The 26,617-nt window shown below is 28.1% G+C and overlaps 1 protein-coding gene across 4 annotated transcripts in view; it reads left to right on the top strand.

The window, feature by feature from the left end:
• Nucleotides 1–18,116, top strand: part of LOC107448946 (Na(+)/H(+) exchanger protein 2) — a 210,090-nt gene extending 191,974 nt beyond the window's left edge. For all 4 annotated transcript variants that reach the window (XM_087161047.1, XM_071182245.2, XM_016064324.4 and 1 more), the window contains exons 5-12: nucleotides 4,002–4,204; nucleotides 7,603–7,692; nucleotides 10,492–10,565; nucleotides 10,650–10,871; nucleotides 12,338–12,506; nucleotides 13,195–13,462; nucleotides 15,956–16,183; nucleotides 16,598–18,116. In XM_087161047.1, the coding sequence (XP_087017173.1) occupies nucleotides 4,002–4,204; nucleotides 7,603–7,692; nucleotides 10,492–10,565; nucleotides 10,650–10,871; nucleotides 12,338–12,506; nucleotides 13,195–13,462; nucleotides 15,956–16,183; nucleotides 16,598–17,133 (1,790 nt within the window). In that variant the 3' untranslated portion in view covers nucleotides 17,134–18,116. The remainder of the gene's footprint in view (nucleotides 1–4,001; nucleotides 4,205–7,602; nucleotides 7,693–10,491; nucleotides 10,566–10,649; nucleotides 10,872–12,337; nucleotides 12,507–13,194; nucleotides 13,463–15,955; nucleotides 16,184–16,597) is intronic.
• Nucleotides 18,117–26,617: the final 8,501 nt, after the last annotated feature.

Raw genomic sequence — 26,617 nt, 5'->3', positions numbered from 1 at the left:
TAACAAGAAAGTTAAAAAATTTCATTGAATTGGCTTCAAAGCTTTTCCCACGACAGCATTTTAAGCATGTGATGCTAACATTTTCGTTCATTGAATCTCTGCAGCGACATGACTGTTTTGTAAATACTTCATTAAATTTTTATAAAAATATTGACTAGATAACTAATGTTTTAAAAGTTTAAAAAATAAGCTAATTTATTAAAAACTTATATTTTTAATAAAAAACTAATGATTTAGTAAAAATAAATGAGTTTGTTAACTCTTCAGATAATGTTATTAACATTCGTTTGAAAATGATTTTCTTCTTGTTGTTTAAATCAAATTCTTGCATCTGCCCCTTAAACTTTAACAAATTTGTTATAAACAATGTAGTATTTATAAATAATTTAAAAATATTTAAACTTTAAGTCTAATAAAAAATCTTTGAGTAAAACATGACATTTTAAATAAGTCAAGCGTACCAAACACGATTGAATACAGGAACCATATTTAATAGCTCGATCATACAACGAGCCATAATAAAAAATGACGCAGATATTGCACATTAACATGGTTTAAAACAATTGTATCAATAATATCTTCCAAAATATAATCACCCTAAGCAGATTCATATAATTTTTACGAATCTCATTCAAGAGGTAATGGAGAATTATTTTTTAAAGGAGTATTAATAAACTGGTTTACTGGAAAACCGAAACTTTCGTGACATTTTTCCTTAACAAGGATTGTGTAAATTACATTAATTTCAACTAAAACAACTCAACTAAAAGAAGAAAGGTCAAAAACCTCTGAAATAAAAATCAAGTTTACACAAAATTCAGTAGTACTGTGCTAAACACGAACGACATTATCTACTCAGGTAAAGAAATAACAAGTAGCCATAAACTTAGTCTGATATTAAAACAAAAGGAAAAACAAACTAAGTGAAAAATCATAAAATCACTATAGTGCTTTTGGAACGTGGAAATGATTTACATAAAGAAAATACAACTCTGTGGACAATAGAGTAAGAGGTGTGTACAGCGACAATTAGGTACATATTCAATTTGAAAATAATTTGTCTTCAAATAAGATTTTTATGATGTAAGTAAGTGATTAAAGTATACGAAAAACTCCACAGTTTAAAATTTTTTTACTCTATCCCAGCAGATAAATTATCTTCGCTGGTGGGAATTATAAATATCTTATTATGAAACATTTTAACAGCCACAGTAATTTATTCCAATTATAATTAAAAGCAATTAGAAAGCTGGCCCATTCTATGAAGGCTTAACAGGTTGAAGAAGCAAACAATTAAAAAAATCTGTAGATAAGTAACGAAAAGTAATTGTTCTGAAATATTAAAAAGTTATTCTTATATCAAACTTCATTTTCTTAGTATTTCATTAACGTTTATAAATGTTGAACATTTTTTAATTATTTGAATATTTGTGCAAGTATATTTAATTTTATAACAATGCACAGATTATTTATGTGAGTATATATATTAACTTTTCAATTCGCAAAGAAATTAAAGTAAAACGCAACTATTCGATTTATTGTCAAATAAAATAAGCATTTTCTTCAAAAAGTAATATCCTAACTTCATTATTCATTTTTAAAGAGTTCACAGTGTCGAATTTTTATTTTTTCGAAAATATTTATAAGCAAATTATCATTTTAAAATCATTTTTCTTCAGATTTACAATAGGCCATGAAATGCATTTAAAGTGATCGATGACAACACATATAAAATCCTTTTTAATAGATGTCATTCTTTAAAGATAAATTAATAATAAATGTCAACAATGAAATATTATTATTTCCAAGCGGAAAGCATAAAATGTCAGATTCAAACTTTAATTTTCTTTTATGTGCCTTATAGATATTATTTCTTAAATGTACAATTTGATTATTTTACGATGTGTATATTTATTTAAAACTCCTCGTACAATTCCGTATTATGCTTTTTTTAATGCATAATAATTTCATTCAAATTAACTTAAAAAAATATTTAAATATAGGAAACAAATATTAATTCAAGTTTTTTTTTAAAAGTAGCTTAACTAAAATATTTCATTAAACGGGAACACTGCTTTAAAATTTTAGAATTGTTTGCTAACTAGAATTGTTTTCGCCCCAGTTTTGTATAATTAGTTAGTTTGAATATTTAAGCTCATTGAATATATGTTGAAAGTCATATAAAAGGAGAAAGATAAAAGCATCCATTGATTGCATCAAGATGCGTACAAATTCACCAGATGAAATAAATATTTTAAATAATTTTGAAGTTGTGGTTTCCATAACTTTCTCATCCAATTTACTTCAACATTTATCAGTATATTTATTGGTAATACAATTTTCGTTTCGTAGAATTTTTATTTCATTTATAGCTTCTGATAAATTAAACTATCGGTGCTGGTTTTTTATATCAATAACTATTTCTTAATACTAATACTGGCTTCTAATATCAATGGGCAATTCGAAGGTTACGGACCTAACATTTGTAAGCTTTAAATGCCTAGAATTAAGTTAAAAATTCTGCAGTAGATCTGAAACTTTTTAATAACAATTTTAAAAAAAATACTGACTAATACGGACGTAACTCATGCTAATGTCGAAATTGCGCAGTGAGTAATTAATTTATGTTCCATTGTTCCTTGAATATGTTTGGTAACCAAGAAAGAATTTTACGAACACACTCTTAAGTAAAACAAATATTTTTATACACGTCTTTTATGTAAGAAATTATTGCATCAAGATTAAGTAAGAAATTCGTTATTTGATTACTTTCTCCTTAGTTTTTATTTTCTTAATTTATTTAATTTTCTTAATTCTTAGGCTTTTATTGTTAAATAAGTTTATTTCCGCTCCCAAATTATTATTTTAATTTCAGATGTTTGCTATCATGCTAAAATTCAGTAACAGAATTTTCAAAAAGGTTCTTCAATATTCTAAATGAAATATTTATGATCTGATGCCAATTAGACCATGAACCACTTTCCAAATTCAGTTTCTTTATTTTGGCAAAACTTAGAGCCATCGGGTGTGAGAAATGGAGTTTTTATAAGAAAACAATTCTTTCTTTATTCCATGTATCAAATATTTTTGATAACACTTTATGAATATTTGGTTAGTCTCATTCCATTTCTTTTCTAATCCAGGGTTTTGCCTGAGAGCATCATCTTTAAATTGCATAGAAATTTTAAACTTTTTTTAAAAATGTTTAAATGTAGATAAATGCTTTAAATTAAATTAAATTAAATTTAGAACAGTTTCAAGGAATAATAGTACATGCCAAAAATAACAATATTTTTTAAAAATAAAGTAATGAATAAATGTTTTTTTTAAATATATTTGAAATAAAAATTGGGAAAATTCAAGAACAATTAACTTATTAACCTATCTAATGTTTAATTTTGGTAAAAAAATAAAACTACCTATTTTCCGTCCTTTGAAAGCTTTTTTGGTGCCAAGATTTGCATTAAATCAACATCAAATAATGTTGCCAATAATCAAATTGTGTTTTTTTTCTTCAAAATAGTTCAAAAAACATTATTTACTTTTGCTGAACTTTTGTTACAGATGTAATAAAAAATTGGCGAAATTAAATTTGACAATTGCAAAATTATATTTTTCAAAAAAACATTTCTTTCTTCTTTTGCATAAATGTGGGATACGTCAAGTTTGCTAAATTTCAAATTTTTACATCTTTGTTTACTTTTCGTGGAATTGTCCTACTACTGGCTTCAAAAATTAACACTTTTTTTAATATTAATTCTGTTTTAATATCAATATAATTATCAATACTGGCAACTTTTTTGTTTGATATAAATTTATTCCATTAAAAATTATTTAATAAGAAAGTCTACGTGAAAATTACACATTAGTTAAAAAACTTACGCGTTAAAATTAATCGTTTCACTTTCAAGTGTATCGTAAGAACTGAAATTTAGTAAAAAAAGAAGAAAAAAGACATAAATGAATTAAAATAAAATATTTATGTATTTTCATATTTTCAGGTGTTATTATTCTCACTGCAATAGCAAATAGATTTCGTCTACATCGAATTGATAAAGTGGAACAGTTCATTTTGGCCTATGGAGGGTTAAGGGGTGCAGTCGCCTTTGCCTTGGTACTCATTGTCTCCGATAGAATCATTCCCACCAAAAATATGATGGTAACAACCATCATCGCACTAGTTTTCTTCACTGTTTTCATTCAGGTAAAAAAATAAATAGTAATTTGTTTTATCATTAGTATGTTGTTTTCTAATAAATCATAATAAGACTAAAAATCACTATAACAATTTTAATTGCCGTTTATCTTGAATTTTTTTAACTGACGCCAAATGTTTGAACAAATTGTTTCAATTTGTTACTTATGTTTCATAATTCATAATTTATTCAATACATATTACGTTATTTGAAACAATGTAAAGAGTAAATGATTACGATTTTAAAATAATCTTATTACATTTGAAAAACTGGTTAATGGCCAATTAAATAGTTTTATTATTATTATTACATTTTTGCAGAATAGGTGAGTAAAAATTAAGTTAGAAATTTATGCGGTGTTTCAAATCACCACTCTTAATTCATACAACTTTAAAATTCCTGTCTAAAATAAAGCTATTAGATGATTGATACACACTGAAGGTGGCCATCGTGATTATTAAGAAACATAAAAGGGATTTTCTAGGATATATTATATGTGTAACACTTTTTTAATTATAATTTTGTGGACATAATACGCATATATTTAAAAATTTTGTATCGTCTCAGTTTTAAAAAATGTATTTATTGTCCCATTTATTCGAGAAATAGTTTATATTTAAAATTACTAAAAATAAAGTCAAATAATAACCAGATTTATGTAAGTTGTTATATCGTTGCTTTCGCACTAATTTTACAGAAAACTTAAATAATGTTGAAATTGGTACTTTGAAGGGAAAACACACATTTTTAATGCAAAGCCAGAAAATATCAAGTTCTATAAATTTGCTTTCTCGCTCTCTTTTTTTCTTTTTATTGTTGAGATATAAATGCAATTAATAGTCTGGTGAAGTAATCCATCAATTGATAGTAGTTAAGAAAGAGCAGTTTTGTTCTATAAGAAAAAAAAAGCGATATACGTCTCGCAAATTGAAAAGAAAGCTAAAAAGGAACAATAATTGGTAAGATAAAACCGGAAAAAGATGCTCTTAACAAAAGGGCAGTCAGCGTATTTCCTTTGAAATGTGAATTTATAAAGTTTGGCAAGTGAATATAAAAATCATTATTCATTAGCTCTTTTCTTCCCATGAATGGAGAATGAATAACTAAATAAAAATAGATAATCGTCATGAAAAATTTATCTTTACCCAGTCTTTCATTGCTTATACTTTTTATTACTGATTTTTGAACTGAAAAGAACTATTTCACGCTGATAAAAATGCGACAAAGCAGCTAACAAATTGAGACGTTCAACTAGTTTGAAGTATGTTAAAAAGATTTCATAGATTTTAACTGTCTTGTTTTAAAGGGAAGAGATATCATCTACTTCCGCGTCGTTAAAAAAGATGTTAACAACTTAGAGCAGGGATAATCGCAGGGCAACTACATCGCTGTTAAAGAAGAGAAGGATATATGTCAAGCATCAAAGAGCATCTGAAATCTCTATTCTCGATAAAGCTTTTTATTTGACGATTTTATTTTATTTTATTTTATCATCGGCGCTGAACAGCCACTCATTATCGAATGTATGACTACATAGTTAATTTCCTGCAATTTTGAACCCAACCCAAAAGTCAGATGAACTCCTAGATCAAGCATTTAAGACAAAATCGGAGGATCTTTTGAGGGAAACAAACTCACAGTCGCGTTACATGGAGCAGAAAAGCACGAATATTTCCCACATTCAGCCCAATAGCAAGGAAACTTTAACCTCTACCATAGGGGATTTTCTTTTTGTCAGCATTGTGATCGGATTATTGGATGGTTGATCAAAATTAGACAGAGGAAGATAAAGCTTTGATGATCGCTCGTTAATTCGTAGATATAAACTGTCGTTGATTCTTATATGTACTTGATTTATCAGCATTCTCATAAAACCACCAAATATCTATTTTCATAATTGTGAGTTCACAACAGTCATTCATAACAGTTCAATTAAGCATTATTCGCGTTTTCCAGCTTCCTTCTATGTTAATTAGAAAAAAGTTCACGGTATTTATTAAAAGAAAGATAATCAATTCGATTTTTCAATGCTTGAAACGATAATCGATAGTTGCAATTGTTTGGACAGTCCATCACTGCATAACAGTAAAATAAAACAGGAGCGTTTGTTTGTGAAAATGGGCTATTCACTTGCGAAAAGTTCTGTCATGATGTTGCAGCGAGTTTTATCTTTTATATGTCAGCGGAGACAGAATACTCTTTCTGATCTCATTCTTTCTCTATGGGTAACAGTGATTCAGTCTAATGAAGTCAACGAACTTACTTACATGAAACTGTTGGACTAAAAATATTCTAATCAATTTAATATGCATCATAGGCATCGTACAAAGGTAAGTTGGCTGGGCACTGGACTCACGTTCGTGAGAATGGGGGTTCGAATCCATCCCGTCGAAGACTCCTCGTGTAGTAAATGCTGATTTATGCACGCTAAATCTGTCGGGTCACAAAGTCCTACATGTTCCCATAACAAATTATACCTCTATGAGTACTGAATTGGAGATTGATCGTTCTTGGGCTCAGGTCAAAATTACGATCTGTGGATGAATGAATGGATGTATGAATGGGTCCGCACTTTAAATGGGCGTGACGTATGGATGTGGGAGAAGTCTGAACTTGGCCATAGGTGGCGCCACTGGAGAATAAGAACAATCGCACCCCCTCTGCCTTAATGGCCGACAACAACAAATAAAGGTCAATGAGAATCAAATACAGTGAGCAAAATAAAAATGTAAAAATCATGTACATTTAAATTTAAAAAAGTACATTTAAAAGTATATAAAAAAGTACATCTAAATTTAACCGTTCAGAAATTATTCGACAATTTCATTCAAAATTTGTATTTTGTCATTTAAAATTATACTTTAAAATGATGTAATCTACCGTACAATTCAAAAATTTTTCGACCATTTTATTTTATTTTATCATCGACCTTGAACAGTCAATCAATATCGAATATATGTCTATATCATAGTTTGATTCCCTACATTAAAGTATGACTTTTTAAGTTGGGTTCTCCGATTTTGAGCCCAACTTAAAAAACAGGGGAAATCCTGGATCAACAATTAAGACAAATTAATTTAATGTCAATTTAATAAAAAATAAGTCAATTTTTTTATTATTCTGATTAAGTAAAATAAATAAATAAATAAATAAATACTAAAATTTACTTTTTACATAGATTGGTTTATCCTTAGAGAAAAGAATTAGAATGATGTGCAAAATTTTTTTACAATAATGTAAATAATTCTTAGTTTTAAAACTTTAGCAGATAATGATAGCATAGAATTGTGTTAATTGAGACGAATATACGTGTAAATTATTAATTATTTTAAAAATTATTTAACGAATCGTATGTTTATGATTTATAACAGCCAAAGCATATTTTGACAAGCGTTTTCAATTTCAGGGCATGACAATCGGACCTCTCGTAAGGATATTAAATGTGCCAACCAAAAACAAAATTAAGATGTCCATGAATGAGAGAATAATTACAAGAGTAAGTTTAATACTTATTTTATATTGTAAATAATAATACAATTTAGTAAATTTAAATTTCACTTTAATTAAAATAATAAATAAAAATAAATTAAACATCTGCTGTTATGAACAATATTTTTTTTAAAATTTTTTACACAAAAATTTTTTGTAAAAATGTTTGTTAAAATTTTTGTAGCTTAGATGTCTAAGAGTTTTCTTTTTTTAGTTACACAGAACGTAGCACAAGAAAAACTCACAGTCAAACACTAATTGATAACAGATATTTTGGTACAAACAAATATCATCCTCGGTTGACACTTTTTAAAGCGTGTTTTAGTAAAAATAATAATGGAATACACAAACGACCTTAATAACCTTATAAAGTTTTTGAATTTCCTACGTTTCACTAGGACCTAGTTCCAAAATTAAATAATTATATTTTAACTAAAACTATTCAAAAAATAATTAAGTAACTTAACTAACACCAAAAATGAAAAAAAGGCGTAAAATAATTGTTGTGTTTTATCAAATCTCAGAACTTTTTAAAAAATTTAATTTTTTCTTTTGTGCGTTTTCTGAAAGCTTATAATCGTATAAAATAATGCAACATTTTAAGGATTTATAACAAGAATCACGAAGATTGTCAAATGCAGCTCATATGAATCAATCGCATTATCAGAAGAATAGTTTTCCACATCGGCTAACTGATTCTGCAAAATTTGTTTATGCGATTTCCATTTTGTTATTGAGAGACATATGCACCATTTTCCTCAATGATGCATATGATGTGTCTATTTTTTTGTGGAAAAAACAGTTAAAGTTCATTAAAATTTCAAAAAGAATAAGTCTGTGCTACTTAACAAGAGTATTCGCTTATCTATAAACTTATAAAAACAAAATAGAACTTGAACGACGACAGTTACGACCGGGAGAAAATTACAATTTCGCAAAATGCAATACAGCAACATATCTATTTTTCAAATAGTTTATTTCAGAATATATTTTTTTTTAGATTTAACGATTTGACAACTGATTAGTTAACTAAGACATTCTATAACTAAAGAAAATTACAACACGTAGCTTCAAAACTGGCCACATTAATATTACGAAAACTAATAAACAACGAAATCAGTTACCATCACACTAGGCGAAGTTTTTCTCTCCATTTTTATCTCCTCGTTAAAACTATCCTAGCTGTTTCGGGCTACATTCCACCTTGTTTTTTTACCAGTTAAGAGATACATAACTACGCCAAAATGACGTAAATTATAAATTAACCAGCTTGGTCTCCTTTCAAAATTATCTTTTATAACATAAAAACTTTAATGATAAGCAATAATGGTATTCGCCTTTAATGGTAACGTATAACTAACTATTCCTCATTGCTTAAATTATCGCTAAAGATAACTTAACAAAATGAATACAAAGGAATAATCAACGTATAACTAATTTTTTAACATTACTTATATTATTACTTCAGATAATCTAACAAAATGAATAATTTCTATGGTGATGACAGTAAATAAAGAAATGCTCAAATTTGTGGTACCACATAAGAAAAATATATTATTCAGCTCTTTGATAACAAAAATTATAGTACGTTTGCAAAATTTTCTGCTAGAAATAACTTCTTAGCAATAAAACTTTTGTTTCATCAGAAAATTAAGTTTTCTTAGCTATAAGAAAAAACTAATTTGATAAAAATAACAAGTTTTAGAGAAATAGTTATTTCGCAAAATACACTTTATTTTTTAGTTACATGGTAATACTTTAAATAGTGAGGACAAATTGTAATAGCAAGAAAAATAATACGTATCCATTAGAGACTACGCTGGTAAAAGATACTTCATGGATTCACTCCATGTCAATACTTTGGGAAATTTTTGTTTCGTTATTTTTCTCTAAGTTTCGGCTTTCAGCCAATTTGCCAATTTTATGGTGTGTGTTGCGAATTTCTAAACTATATTTAGACTATAAGAACTGGAGTTGAACCTTATCTTATTTTAAAAACAGTAATAGCAAGAAAAATAATACGTATCCATTAAAGACTATGCTGGTAAAGATACTTCATGGATTCACTCCATGTCAATACTCAGAAAAATTTTGTTTCGTTATTTTTCTCTAAGTTTTGGCTTTCAGCCAAGTTCATGCAGTGTGTTGCTAATTTCTAAACTACATTTAGATTATAAGAACTGGAGTTAAACCTTTTCTTATTTTAAAAACAGTAATAGAAAGAAAAATAGTACGTATCCATTAGAGACTACGCTGGTAAAAGATACTTCATGGATTCACTCCATGTCAATACTTTGGGAAATTTTTGTTTCGTTATTTTTCTCTAAGTTTCGGCTTTCAGCCAATTTGCCAATTTTATGGTGTGTGTTGCGAATTTCTAAACTATATTTAGACTATAAGAACTGGAGTTGAACCTTATCTTATTTTAAAAACAGTAATAGCAAGAAAAATAATACGTATCCATTAAAGACTATGCTGGTAAAGATACTTCATGGATTCACTCCATGTCAATACTCAGAAAAATTTTGTTTCGTTATTTTTCTCTAAGTTTTGGCTTTCAGCCAAGTTCATGCAGTGTGTTGCTAATTTCTAAACTACATTTAGATTATAAGAACTGGAGTTAAACCTTATCTTATTTTAAAAACAGTAGCTTGTTTAAAAAACAATTAAAAGATTAACGGATAAATTAATTAGGAATTAAAAAATAAAACTGTTAAAAGATTTTAAACGGAAATACTATACAATGCTTAATGAAATGTTTTAATGAAAATAAATTTTAACAAAATATGTTTCAATATATTCATAGTCTATGGATCACCTCATGGCCGCTATAGAAGATATTGTAGGTCAAACAATGGGAAATTATCATTTGAGAGATAAGTAGGTATCACGTTCCTAAAATATTTTAACCCTCCATACAGTGCCATCGCATCGTTTTAACCCTTTTTTTTTAAACCCTTTCAGATTTAAATATTACAATAACAAGTACCTTCGTCCAATATTGACGAGAGAGCATGCAAATGCTGAACCAAAAATATTCGAAACATATTCCAAATTGAATGTTGCTGATGCTATGAATCTAGTGAAACACAATTCGAACTTGATACCTGGTGCTATGGGAAATGACTTGGGAGTTTCGCTATCATCCATATTCAGATCTTATACTCAATCAAATCTCACCAAAAGGTAAAGCAAACAATTCTTATTCAACGAAATTGAAATCAAATTAATGTATATCTAAAATCATATTTAAAATGAGTTTTATTCGGTTTTATTTCATAATACAAACGAAATAATAAAACAAAAATCGCCACTTTAATGTTTAATTAAACTTTAATTTTACTATCATTCATGTATGTAATCCTTTCCTTCCTTTAACACTAAATCTATGGGGGTAGTGGATTCAAGTATTAGCATAAACAATAGCGAAAGTTATAAATAGATTTTAATAATGTTACCTGTGCTCATTAAAGCGAAAATATGCTTTTGATAGCACTATTTTTTTTTAAAAAAACTTAAATTATTTTTTAAAAAAATCTTGCTCAATCAAACAATATTGATTTCGGAAAAAAAAAGACTCAAAAATATTTATTACAAAAATATATTAAATACAAATATATATTTATTTGTATTTAATATATTAATGTATTTAATATATTTTTTATACATATTTTTTATATATATTTTTAAAAAATTTTCTAGCATCGAAATCACTTTTTATATTGTAATACGGTAGGGAATAATAAATTCCACGACAATGCGGACTAAATGCGACAGAAAAAATTTTAACGTTATTTTGATACTATTTTATCGAATTTTATCTGAAATTTTTTCCTCTTAGTCAGAGAATATGCCTATGATACTTAACCTGAAAGACCAAAATAATAATAACAAAAAAATGAAAAAAATAGAATTAACAGTATGTTTTTTTTTCTTCTAAATGTTTTCGTTCTCAAGGTCAAAAAGTTTGATAGTATAATAAATAATTTTTCAGAACTGACGAATTATTATTTTTCAAATAAATAACAGCTAACAAATATATATATATATATATATATATATATATATATATATATATATATATATATATATATATATATATATATATATATATATATATATATATATATATATATATATATATATATATACGATCTTCTAAAATTAGCAAACACATTTCTTAAAAGTGAATTGCAGTTTTGAATGTTAGGCTTATTACCCAATATGAGTTTATATAAAACCTTTTTCATAATTAATGTTCAATTCAATAATAATGTTCAATTCATAAATATTGTTCAATTCATAATCCTAAAGAATAAAAATGGTAAAAAAACAAAACAAATAAAATAGAGAACGAGCACTTCATATTAAGAATGGTAGGCTTGGTATAATAACCACGCTTTTTCGAAATGGTGAAATTTTTACATGCTGTTCCTTGTTATTGCTTTTCTTTTTTTTTTTTTTCTTTGACACCAAAAATATTTTCTTGAATAATTTAAAAAGATTATAGTTATATTTCCCCAAATCATTTGTGCAAAATTTAAAACAGTTGCGAGTAAGAATGTTCTGTAATTTAAATCGCAGTAGCATAAATTGATGCTCGGCATAAATTATTTATAAAAACTACCTTTAACAGTTTCTTTCTTTTTTAGTCCAATAGATGAAAAGGAGGCCAAAAATAACAATGATATTCCACGAAATGATTCAAGCTTTTTAAATGTAGATATAGCAGAACTTGAATACTCACCTAGTACGAAAGATCTCGCTGATGCCCAACTACACCATATACTTTCCGATGCCATGTTCAAACCACCAAGAAAAGTATGATTACAAAATATTACTTCCTATACTACCATAATAATGCTGTAGTTATTAGTTTATTCACATTAGTTGATATTAAACTGCATATATTACTTTCAAGTTAATGAAAGAGTTATTCCTTTTTCAGCGATTTCGCTAGACTTAGGAAACTACGAGTTTTAAAAACCCAGGACATCCAAATTTCTGGGTCTCTGTTTAAAACGCGAATTCTTTACCCCTTAATCTTATAAGATTTTACCTATTAATATACACATTCATAATGATTCTATTACGAAACAAAACTAAGAATTTTAAAGCAAGAAATAAATTATATTTGAACAATCAGAGCTTTTAATTCGGGATGATCATGAAGGAAAAGCAACAATGCTCAGAATTTTTCTAATTTTCTTTAGCTGCTAATAAAGAAAAAAAACGCTTTTTTTTTATGTATATATTTATGATTTGATTGTAATTTTAAATACATGCTATTTTTTTTCCATGCTGGTGAAATACGCGTCCCAGGTTATGCCCAATGACTTATTTTTTTCTCCCCCTCTACAATTTCTGGAGTATTTAACGTGCTATGTAGCACGCAATCGGAATCACAGATAATTTAATCAGTAAATTTTGTAGCTAATTTTATAAAGGCAAGTATTGGTGTGATTTATCAATTATTTTAAAACCATATTCATGTAAGTTCTCTTTACAGCGATACATTAATCGAAATTCAATATATGGTCGCAGCAATGATCCCACCAACGATTCACACCAAACAAGACTCCAGATGCGTCATATGATTGACGAACGAATACCTCACCGAAGACTCAGCAGTCACACTTATAGTCACGCAGTTCCTCTGAAATCAAGCTTGGCCAATAGCAATAACACTCAACATGGTGGTAGCAACTCGGAACGAAGTTTGGGTTCCAATTCTTCAGACGGGACCAACACACGAGGTCTTCTGAACGGAAAGAAAAGTACGTTTTAAAACTGGTAGTTTTTTTTATTTATTTTCACCAAACCTGTTACATCTAAAGTAAATTTCAAAAAAAAAAATTTTTTTTTTTGGGCTTCAGAATATTTTTTTATTTATTTCCAATGAGCTGCACAATCGGTCTTGCCGATGAGCAGACCTAGTGTGTTCTCCAGGGGTGGTATCCACTCTTTCAGGACCACCACAATGGGTGAGATACCGTTGGTCATGTTAATTTGGACGTCTAGTTTCTGCCACACTAGATGGCAGCACCGAGACTCTATTTGGATGCTGAAGTGCACTAGGAATTTAATTTTGCCGGAAATGCCAAGAGCCAATAAGGCACTCCTGGGATCTTTTACATGCCGCATAACCATACATGGCCGCTGAGGATTTTCTGCATCCCGAAAATCCGGTGTCTGGGCCGGGGATCGAACCCGCAGACTTGAGCTCAGAAGGCCAACGACAAACCAACTGCGCCATCCAGCCAGTTGTTTCAGAATATGTAATGTGTAAAAATGGGTGAAATACTTCGCAGTTCAGGAAAGTAAACAAGTTGAATAAAGATGTCCCACCTACGAGACTGAATTAAATCAGTTTGATCTTCAGCTATCAATAAATTGACTGCGTCTTATATTGAGCCGTCTTAAGAAAGAAACAGTACCTCAAATTAAAGATACTGTCTTCTTTCAAGACGGCAGTATACATTTTTTCTTTTACTTTTGTTGTTATTAGCAATCAATTGATGATGAAGCTAAAGTACCTTCAAATAACGTCAGTTCAGAAATCTTTAAGGAAGACCATTTAAAGACTAGAATTTTTAGATCAAAAATAATACTGTCTTGCAAAAAAACAGGTTTTTTTTCTTCAAGTATCTTTAAATAATATTTGTTGAAGCAATTTTTCCATACCCGATTGCTAATCAAGGCTAATATACAGTATGCCAAGAAAAAAAAACGGACCACACTGAGTAACTTGGTTTAATGATCAATCTTTCAGTTCCAGAACGCAATCTTAATGGATCGAGGGGATTACCTCAAATATGCTACAAAATAAGCAGACAGTATTTTAAATTATGAAATCAGACTTAACATACTTCCTCTGAATAAACATACCTTTTTTTTCTACGGATTCGTATTTCGGACACCGAAAATATAAAGGAATATAGGGGGTAGGGTTTTATATAGGAGGTAAATCGAAATTTAATAATACGACGTCTTAAAATTCGATTTCTAAGGAACTATACAACCGAATTTATATTTTGCCATGTAAAATTACATACTTTAAAATGACGTAAGCAATTGCATACCTTACAATTCGAAATTTTCCCGCTATTATAAAATAAAATAATAAAATTTAATTATATTTACTAAAATGTATTTTTTGCATGGAATTATCTTTGAACAAACGAATTTTATAATTGAGTGCAAAAATTCTTCAATTCGCTTAAAAAGTTCTCGAGATATTGGCGAAATGGATACGTAAAAATATAAACTTCGAATCACTCTCCTGACCAAATTAATGGGGACCATATTTACCAGATAGACGCTACCACCTACATTGTCAAAAATCCTTATCCACCGAAAAAAAGGTATGTTTATTAAAAGAACGTACGCTATTGTGTCTTATTTCTTAATTTAAAATATCATCTGCACAAATTAATTGGCATACTTGAGATCTCTCCCTCGAACCATTAAGATTTAGTCCTAGAAAGTGAAGATCCAATCATTAGATCAAAAGTTATTCAGGTGGTTCATTTTTTTTTTTTTTTTTTTTTTTGGTGCGCACAGTGCATTTGTTTTTTTTTTATACTTTCTAATAAAGACGTGATAGACTTTAAAACTATCAAAAAAATTTTCCAACCTTATTATAGAAATTATTTTTATGCGTTAACAATTTTATGCATCGAAGCAGCAGAAATAAACATGAGAATATAAATGAAACGCTCAAACAAGTTAAACAAGTCAAAAGACGTGTTATTGCATAAAATTCTCTAGTGAAAGTATTTTATATATTAGTAGCAGCACAGGAATTTGTTCACTTCATATGCGCATTGCCATTAAACTCATCCATCACCAGTAACAACAGTTATTTAGTATTTTCCATCTGTTGCTAGTTATTTCTCCTGATGTTGTGTTCTTCAACGAATTAACAAAAAGACCGGGATAGTTTGGTTGGTAGGTTACTCGGCCCATGTCCAAGAGTTCGTGGGTTCGATGCCAGCCGGCCGAAGACTCTCCGTGTAGTAAATTGTGACTGATGCACGTTATATCTGTCGAGTCGCTAAGTCCTCCATGTTCCCATAACAAATCAATACCTCTGGGGGTACTGATCCAGGAGTTTCCTTGTCTTCTGGATTGGTTTAAAATTACAAGGCTACGGAGTTGAACATTAGTAGTCGTAAACCCAAAAATTGGGTCGGCTGTTCAACGACGGATATATATATATATATAAAAAAAGAAGAAATAAAACATTTTTAATTTTTTTCACTTTTTAGAAAATACTCATCTTCCTAAATTGCGCTTCAGTGTTGCGGATGATCCTTCTTCAGAGTACGATTTACCAACTCCTATGCCTACTCAAACGGGTACGGCCATGGATGAACCTTTATCTAACTACAGTTCTCTACTAGATGTTTCTTCCACCTATGATGATGATGGTATCGTTTTCACAGCTCATATTCGACCCTGTACGCCGTTACCACACCCAGAAACAAAAGCCAAAGGTAAAGCCCCGTTTGTTGTTTTTATCTTGCAATTTATTGTTAAAAAATTGCCCTGATTGTCAAAACTGAAAGATTTTCATTATTTAAATATCAAGAGTATAAAAACCGGTATAAATCCATTTAAATATTGTGTAGGCACCTAAGGTGCGATGAAAATTAGCGTTTCATTTATTTTCGCTGATAAAAAGGGATTTGTGTACAATGGTTATAAGAAACCAACTTTCTTATATCGGAAAAAATTTCTAAAATAATTTCATTTTATAAATAAAGAATTTAAAAATTGCTTACATTACAGTTATGTTTACTGTTTATAATTCACTAATCTACAATTTTGGCCAATCGGCCTGAAAAGTTTCAATGACTTTAATGAAGATGCCTTTTTAAGCATTTATAAATTGAATTAATTTTTTTCAGATTTTGCACAGGATTCAGATAGCAATGATGACAGTATTTCACTATCAGCTCCTTCAAAAACGCTGACGGAACTCACCCTACCTTGGAAACGTGACGTCGAAACAGGAGTAGATGAAACAGAAAAATATGTTATTCGCCAGCAAGAATTCCCGTCTTGGATAGAAAATCGCGACTATCACTTACACAGTTCACCCACCAACACGCTCATAAGTCGACTCGGGAATAATTCTAAGAGAGTGAGTGCCCCAGCTGTGTTCGACATTTTCAATGATGAAAATTCGCAAAAAATAGCCAACGCGAGGAGGAGCAGTCAAGATTCCATATACAGCGACGCAACTGCAACACGTCGCAGCAGCAGCGACGACAGTATGTTGCCTAGTTCTTCCTTCAAAGCTACAAAAGTAAACGTAGAACCTGCCGTTACTAAGGACGTCGTCATTGAAATCAATGTTAATGGCAAAAGCCCACCCATTACCATGCTCAATGGTAAAACCATGGACGAAGATAATCCAGACAGTCAGGCAACTAGGCTGTGAATTGTAATTTAATAGACTCTCTCTCCAGAGTTCAGCTAAGTCATTCATTGTTGAAAAACTATTATTTCAACCCGAACTGTGCAGAGTGAAGCATTGCTACAGTTCTAAATGCTTAGTTCCACGCCGTTTGAAATCTGGATTTCAAACAAAATCTCTCAACGGTGCTGTACTTTTTTTTTAGTCTTAATTTAAAAAAATGCCCACTTAACCATCGTGAATGTCGTGACAATAATCTAACTCAAAATTGTAGCTTTTATTTATAACTTGAGCATAAAACATCGATATAATTTTCCTGGTACTTTTTGTATCATATTATGAGGATTTAAAAATGAAAAGTATGATCACATTAGCAATTATTTAACTATCAATAACTATTTATCATTTCATATAAAACAATTCTCAGGTAAAACAATTATATAATATTATAGTGTTATACTTTTTATAGTTTTAAGTCTGGCTTAGCACGTTTTTATAAGAGAAAATCATGAAAAACAGAAGCTATCGTAAAAGGTTGTTTAAAATAATAAAGAAGACAAAAAAATAAGGACCACAAAAAACTTTGATCGCTGATCATGAGATTTGGCAATTGGAAAACACACTATTTTAGAAATCAGCTTAACTTCGAATATTTTCTACTTCAGTTTCTAAGAAGGGAAATGGAAGAGGGATAACAAAACAAAGCGCAGAAGAAGATTATACGTACAAATTTAATTTTTTAAAACAATCAATTCTAGAGGGAAAAAAAGTTAAGATGTGGCATAAATGCATGCTATATTTATTTATATTGTGCACTCCATATACTCAGGATTTCAGAATTGGGTTAGTAATTAAAAAAAAATTAACTTTACTGTTAATTATAGTATTTATACTACATACAACACACAATATAAATCATTTTTCTAATCTAATGTTGTTAATAAAAATGTTGGTATACCTAAATATTTCCTCAAGGATATTCATGATTTAGGGTTTCCAAATAAAAAGTATGAAAAAGTGTAAAAAAATTTTTTATAATTTCTACAATTTTGAAAAACATAAAATGTGAAAATTCGAAATACTTTAGAACTTATCATAACTGTCTACGCCATCTTTTTACAAACTTGGTAGATAAAAATTATTATTAATAATTCTTAGAAGGGGAATTAGATTTCAAACATAAAAGCTCTGTAAGAAACTATTTTTGAATTTTCACAGCAATTTTTTTGTTTTTAAGTTAGAAAATATGAAATAATTGTTCAAAACTTACTTCTTACCATTGCATACTCATATTAAATCTCTAGCAAAGTTAGAGAAAAATTACTTATATGAATATGTGGATGATATATTTACAGGATTTTTAATAAAACCAATATTTGGGCACAACCATGATAATTATGTCCTAGCTCTTTGTTCCACAACAAAATATTTACAACAGAAAGAGCTTGAAATCATTAATCTTAATAAGTTTCTAAATTAAATTTTTTTTTTAAATTTTTAAAAAATTATAATATTTTATTATCAAAATTAACACGGGAAATAAATTGAAAGGGTTATCAAGAAAATATTTTTGAACTAGGGGCCCCATAGTACCCTGTAGCTTGTTGTTTCTTTGCAAAAAAAAAAAAAAAAAAAAAAAAAAAAAAAAAAAAATTCTACTGAAGTTATAATTGCGAAACGGTTAATAAGATTAGACCGCCTTTCTAAAAAACTGTATCTTAAAATGTAGCTCAGAATTACATTATAATAATAATAATAATAAAACAATTCTCTTAGTTTTAAACTTTTGAATTAATACAGGATAAATACAGGAAATTGACTTGAATAATTACAGTAAAATAACTTTAAATGAGGATACAAAAATATTTATAGAAAAACAATACTTTTATGATGATGATGACAACCAATACAATATAGAAATGAGTGAGGAAAAATTGGATCTTGCCACATGATTTTCAGCCAATAAAACTAGAACACCATCATTACATTTTTATAGATAGTAAGATATTACCAATTATTATAATTCAGCCGATCTTTGATATTGCCATAACGATATTGAATCATACAATATATTTCATTGTATGCTAGGAGCATAAAAGCGGGTACCTTAGGGCAGTGTTCCCCAACCCCCGGTCCACGGACCGGTACCGGTCCGTGGATCAAATGGTACCGGGCCGAAAATATCTGTGTTCCATTAAATTTTATTTATTTAAAGAAAAAAAGGGGCCCCCGAAGGTAGTGACATAATTTTTAAATGTTTCTAATGTATCATTGTCTCCGATTACCCCCAGATGGAACCGTCTCATTGCAAAGAAAGAAGCTCAGGGTTCTCATTGATTTAAAGTTCTAGTAAGTTAAAATGTTAAATCACTTTCTATTTATTTTTTGGTGTAACTGTATTTTATTTTGAAGGCATGTTCAAATTCAATTAAATTAAAATTAATAAATCAAAAATATAAACAATCAATTCTCCCCCCCCCCCCCCGTAGAGGGCCACTGTGAAATTATCAAACGTTGACAGGTCCGCGGTGATAAAAAGGTTGGGGAACACTGCCTTAGGGTACCTTTAATTATAAGTAATGCTTTTAAAATGCTTGAACGAGCTTGTACCTTTTATTTTTTAAAAACCATTTTAATTAATATTAGTAGGTACATAAAAACGAGCTTTATTTGCAAAAATCTTTCGAAATACATTTAAAATAAATATAAAATATTTTTCTGGAATGAATTTTAAAAGAATTTGTTAATTTGTAAAAGTTATTAAACAATTTGTAAGTATCATATTAACAATATTCAGATTAAGAAAATCATGAGTTTCTTACTTAAAATTAACATAAATTGTGCATAAGCCATAAAAGTTTCAAGATATAATAAAGGGAAGGAAAAAAATTTTTTCCTTACCTTTCAGTTTCTTATTAAAAAAAACAATCTGTAAACGTGTCCAGTATCTGTAAATCTTGTCCAGTTCCATAAATGATTTTATATTACTTTTTGTAACTATTGTTCTAGAATGTTGTTAAAATTCCAGTCATACTTTTTCTCATGAATTTCTTCTGTTTAATCAATGTGAAAAGTTTTTATCTAAAGAGAAAAAAAATTTTAGAACGCAAAGTTGATGGTCTGTGTACCATTTTTAGGGAAAGTAAAATATTTGTGAAATTGTTCCAACGTAATCTTCTAATTCAATGAAAGCTGCTTGTCAGAAATGGGATTTTCTTTAGAAGCTGGAGATATGTCAGAGTATGCAAAAAATCTACTCCAGGATTCAAAACAATTTTCTGCTTAAGTTTTTCTCACTTTAAATCAAAACTTTCATTCTCCATTCTGCTACTGTAACCATGACAACTGATTTTTACTAGATAAAAACGAAAGTGAAGATCACATAAAATATTTTCGGTAAGCAAACGATATTTAACAGTATATAATTGGGTATAATATAGCCTACGTCACATGTTGTGTTGTTCCTACTAAATTTAACCCATGAACGGCATTTTCTGTGAGCCTAACTTCTAGCCACAAATAAACAAACGAAGTGTTCGATCGTTTAAATAGCTGCTCGCCAGATTTTATTGCATTATAAAGAAAAGTTATTGAAACTAAATAAACAACAACAACTAAAACAAATAACAACAACTACTAATAACAATAACTAAATAAACAACAACTAAATTCCATTCGTTTAGCATTGCGTCATATGCTGTTCCTACTAAATCGAAGTAGTTGTGTTTTTTTCATATTATACCCAATTGAAGGTAATCAAAACAATGGAAATTATCGTTTGATAATTTTTATTTTATTTTATTGATTTTAAAATAGCTTTTGAACAATTTTAAGAATTTATTGGGTATTTTTATATTTAATTTATAAAAATACAATTTTAATCGGATTTAAAAATTAATATAAATCCTATAAACCGAAATCGTTTTTCAACTTTACATTTTGAATCTTTATCATTGAATAGAATTAGAGTTCTTGCATTCAAAGTCTCTTCAAAATTTTCTGAATTGGAGTAAAGAAAGAGAAAGATAACAGTGTTTTCCCTCACTTTCTTACTCCATATTAATATCATGTTCGTTGTATGAAGCTCTTTTTCATTTCGTTTTTCATTAATAAAAAATTTGACATAATACCAATTCTAGACACCATAGTTTATAAATCTAAGTTTTATTCAAATTAAATAATTAAAATTATCGGCATAATTTTAAAGAACATAACAAGAAATATGAAAAAAGTAATAAATTATGTTCACCAATTCAATAAAACCTCTATGTTAGAATTTCTTTAATTTAAAAGTAATGATTAAAAATAAAAAGAAAGAAAATTATATTTCTTATCACCTTTTTCAATTTTTTTATCACCTGGAAAAGAATCAATTTTGAGGAAAACACAATTTCTAACAAAACTTGAAACAACTTAAGAGACTTAACTTACAAGTGCCGATTTTTAAATACAAATTTTTAATGAAATAATTAAAAATAGGCATATTTTAAAATAAAATGGCTTAATGTGTAATTTTTTAAGTTACACATTTTTAATACAATGCAAAATATTAATTAATATTTTTTTTTCTTTATACTCCATTTCCCTATCTAACAACACAGGAAAAATTGATTTGCCAAAAATTTAAATGGTACTTTTTACATACAGAAATGGCAGAAGGCTAAAAAAAAAAAATTTTTTTCCAGAGATACATTATTTTTTAAAAAAAATATCTATCATTGATGACTGAAAACATTTATTTTTATTGAAATATTTGTTAGATAAAGATTTTTATTTTTTAGGAATTTTAATAAGTGTGTTACTGTTTGAAAGAATATAATTTTATAAATTATTTTATTACTTATATTAAATTTATTATTAATCAAATATTTTATTCACTCACAATTATGATCTAATATGTTATGAGAGAGAATTAAAAGCAATATTTGTACAATATTTAGTTTGTAAATAGGACACATCATTTGATAATTATGATATGATTTGCATTAATGTCTCACCTTCATCAGTTAAGTAGTTACTAGTTATACTGCTTGTTTTGTCTTATCAGTTATTTTTAAAAGTCACAATTCTTCACAAATTTATTATAATTATTTTAACAAAATTACAAATGCTAAAGCACTTTGAAATTTCACAAGTTAGTTTTAATGGATAAATAAAAGTTAAAATTAAAAATAAATAGAATTTTTTTCAATAAGAATTTTTTGCTTTCTGATAAAGTAATGTACATTAAGATTTGTTTAATGAAATTTCCATTATCACTACAATATTTTTAAATTTCAGCAATAAGTAAAAATGTAATATCATAATGTAGCATACCTAAATTAATCATATATGCAGTTGTATATAAAAATCTTTCCAAAGATATAAAAAGCTGAAATTTGTGCAAACCTTGACCATTTATTTATTTTTAAATTCCTCATTAAAATTTTTTAAATATTTTAATGAGGAAAATGTTAAAAAAGAAGAGAAAAAGACCTCAAAATCAAAATAGGATCACCAGACTATTTCTAAAATAATTTTTATGACCAATATAGATACTTTTCAAGAACTAGAAACTCAAAATGAAATAAGTACACCATACGAGCAAAACAAAAATTTTGTTTCTCAAAAAGTTAGCTATTTTGTATATGAAATATAACATCTAATTTGTCCTTAAGTGCCTATAATTACATATAAAAAAATTAAATAAAATCTAATACATACTTAAATGAAAAATTTTCCTACAATGAAAGTCCAAGTTTGTAAGCTCTAATCAAATGAAAGTCCAATTATTTTTGGAATATTAACATAATGAATGGTCTCCGTCATAAGTTAAAAGAAAATTTTTCTAAATGAAATATAATTTTCTAAAAACGAATATGCTTAAACTAGACTTGAAAATTAAAGTTTTATAAAAGTGTTTTAAACTGTAGCAATAACAAAATATGGAACATGCTTGAAAAATGGAGTTAAGTTTTAAACTCATCTTCTCCCCTGCTTATTCCAATTCTATTCAAATCACCCTTTATCTTTACGAATATTAAAAACAAATTTTCATTCCCATATTCTGAATACACAATATTAGTTTTCCATCTTAATCAATAACTAGAAAATAATAATAATATCGATTTTCATAGAAAGATGTTTATATATATATATATATATATATATATATTAGTTCTTAGCTTTTTCTTAATATAAATTCATTGTAAGAATAAATTAGATCATACACTTCTATTCAAGCTTAGGACCAATATTTAGAAAATGAGTCATTTGTAATATTTAAATAATTTATTTTCCATGCGGCAGTTAATGCAAAACAAAGAATTAGTGAGATCACAGGAGTATACTTTGGACTTTAACTAAAGTACGAGGAAACTATGTTTACACACCGTCCTTCCTGTAATAAAGAATTCCTTTTTATAAGCGATGTACATATTAGAAACTATCTTGCTGTAAATATTTTTGCTTGTGCCTTTATTGTATATTTGCATTGCTCTTAATAAATTTTGACTGAGAGAAGGATTGAGCTGATGCCAAATAATTTACTCAAATTATGCACATAACTGTATGTTTTGTTTTTTTATTATAATAATTTGCAAAATATTTTGTAGTGAGAATAATAATGCATTCACCACTGTGATGTAATAAAGATTTTTGAGAAACTCAAGCTCTGAGAACAACTGCTTTAATTTCCTTTTCAGTTGATTCGTGTTTTTTATTAATCTTACGTGTTATAAACATAATGACCTTTTTCTGATAAAAGTGTTATTCATTACTACAATGTAAAAGAAACTAAGTTACACAAAATTTTACTATGACATGTCATATGATAAAAATTATCATATGAGGAAACAAGCCTAATATGATAAATAATTTCTTAAATTAGAATTTTTAAACCTTTTTGTTAAAAGTTAAATATACGATTGTTCTTCAACAAGCAGTATAATCTTGACAATAATAATTTTATAATGAAATGAATTTTATTTTATTTTATAACTATCGTTGAACAGCCGACCCAATTCTGTTGGGTTTACGGCTACGAATGTTCAACTCCGTAGCCTTGTAATTTTAAACCCAATCCAGAAGATAAGGGAACTCCTGGATCGAGTATTAGGAGAAATTTGCCTTCGTGGAGGACTTTCTGATGGAACTAACTCGCATTTACGTTACATGGAAAGGAAGACCACGAGAACCTCCCACGGTTAGCCAGACGGTAAGGGGACTCTAATCCCTGATCCGTCTACCACTGAGGATATTTCACGTCAGCACTGTGGTTGGTGCAAGCTAGATGCGGAATTCGTATTGACTGGGATTCGAACCCGGTTCGCCTCATTGGAAGGCGAACGCTCTATCCCCTGAGCCATTGCGGCTCAATGAAATGAATTGACAAAAAGCAGAAATTAATAGTTCAATTAATAATTTAGTTTATCGTAATAACAGTGAAACTTTGGTACAGTGGTCACTCTTGGGGCTAAAAGATTGTTGGCTTACTAGAGTTGTCCTTTTACAGGAAGGGTTTCTTATTAACAAAAGCTAATGCCATAAGTTATTTTTAGAATGATTGTAATGATATAAAAATAATTAAATAATCTATACCAACTATTTACATTGATATTTATTTAAACTTAACAAAATTATATTATTTACAATACAAAACGAATAGATGAAAAAATTCTATATTGATTTAAATTTCTCCAATTGAAAGGAAAGATATAATAGAATATTGTTTTAAGCAGCTGCGACTCACCATATTTTAATGGTGCATTTTCAAATCTATCTGAAGATATGGTAAGTCATCAGGTTTCCTATCAAACCATGAAGACATGGTCATCAATTACCTCTTTGAGGATAAACCTTCTGTCATGCATGAAAAATTGTGGCAATACCTAAATGTAAGGCTCAAGGTCCTATTGAGTTGTATTCAAAAGATCAGTTATCAAGAGTCTGAATTACTGCTTGATTTAATGAACATCTCCATGACTAAATTTCTGTTATCTTCTTTTAACCCAGCTGCGTTATGTACAGGGGTCAAATTTATAAGATCAAAGGAACTTTCAGTGGGGAAAGAGAATTGAGAGCATTTAATGAATCATTTCAACATGTGAGGTCTCATAATCTGTGCCCTTCAGCTGGAAAGATCAAAAGATGCCACTTTTCGAAATGTTTCACAGGAACAGCATCTTTTCCCCCTCATTTTTTGCAAAGATAAAGGAAGGTTAGAGAATGACTGATTTTTTAGTTGTTACTTAAATAACTATATATATATATATATATATATATATATATATATATATATATATATATATATATATATAATATATATATATATATATATATATATATATATATATATATATATATATATATATATATATATATATATATATAATATATATATATATATATATATATATATATATATATATATATATATATATATATATATATATATACACGCTGGTGGACAAAATTAAGAGATGGTTCAAAATGAAGATAAAACAAAGAAAAATTATAGACATATGAAAAAAAAAAGGGGGGGGGAAATAGTAATTAAAAAAATAACAAACAACTGATTTAAAAAAAAAGAAGAAAAAAAAGATGAAATTTTATTTAAAAAACCGGGAAAAAAAGATATAATCTTTTCATCAGCCCACACGATTATATCCGTAAAAAAGAGTGCTTTCTGATATTGTATCAATATAGCCATAGCAAAATATATTAATACAATAGTGTGAGGAGCACTCAAAAAAATTTTTTACAAAAATTACAACAAATAAAATAGAACGCAATAAGTAAAAATAACACGTAAAAACAGAAAATAAAATAAAATAAAAAACAGTATAAAACATACACTATAAAGCGAGTAGCGAAATCAGACACATTTATATATTGGAATTTACAGTACGAATATTTTTTTTTTAAATTTAGAAAAAATTATATTTGGTTTGAAGAATTCAAAAATAACGTATTAAAAATATGTTTGTTATGAGAGGTGCCTGTTTTGTAGGAGTAATCATAATGATGTTTCTATGCACTAAAAGTAAAAACTCAGATAATGAGAGGAAGTTTTCTCAAGAATTAAGAAAATGAATACTTTATAAAATTTAGATAAGTCAATTGCTGCAAACCTGCTTTTTGTATTGCAATCACTGCAATCATATTTATCTTCTCTGCAATCATATTAATAATTTTTTATTGCATTTATAGAATCTATAAATGCAAAATAACTATGATTCCATAAATTATATTAACTTAATGCATTTACAGTTAATAGCATTTATAGATCAGGGGTCTGTCCAGGCCAAATTTACTACCGTTTAGCGGTACCTTCACAAATTCAATTTTAGGAAAAACGGCAGTTTCACAAAATCAACTTTAGGAAAAATGGTAGTTTCACAAAATACTTTTCTTAAAATTTTATTTTTGTATCCCTTAAGACACGATAAATTCATATTTTTACCATATTTTTGTGTTGATTTTTTAATATAATTTTTAATTTTTCACAAATTATGTCTAAATTTTCACA

Source organism: Parasteatoda tepidariorum, chromosome 4 (assembly GCF_982258835.1).
Source record: "Parasteatoda tepidariorum strain Cologne lab strain chromosome 4, Ptep-v5.0, whole genome shotgun sequence".
Classification (NCBI taxonomy): Eukaryota; Metazoa; Arthropoda; class Arachnida; order Araneae; family Theridiidae; genus Parasteatoda; species Parasteatoda tepidariorum.
This window is presented reverse-complemented; position numbering and strand designations above follow the sequence as displayed.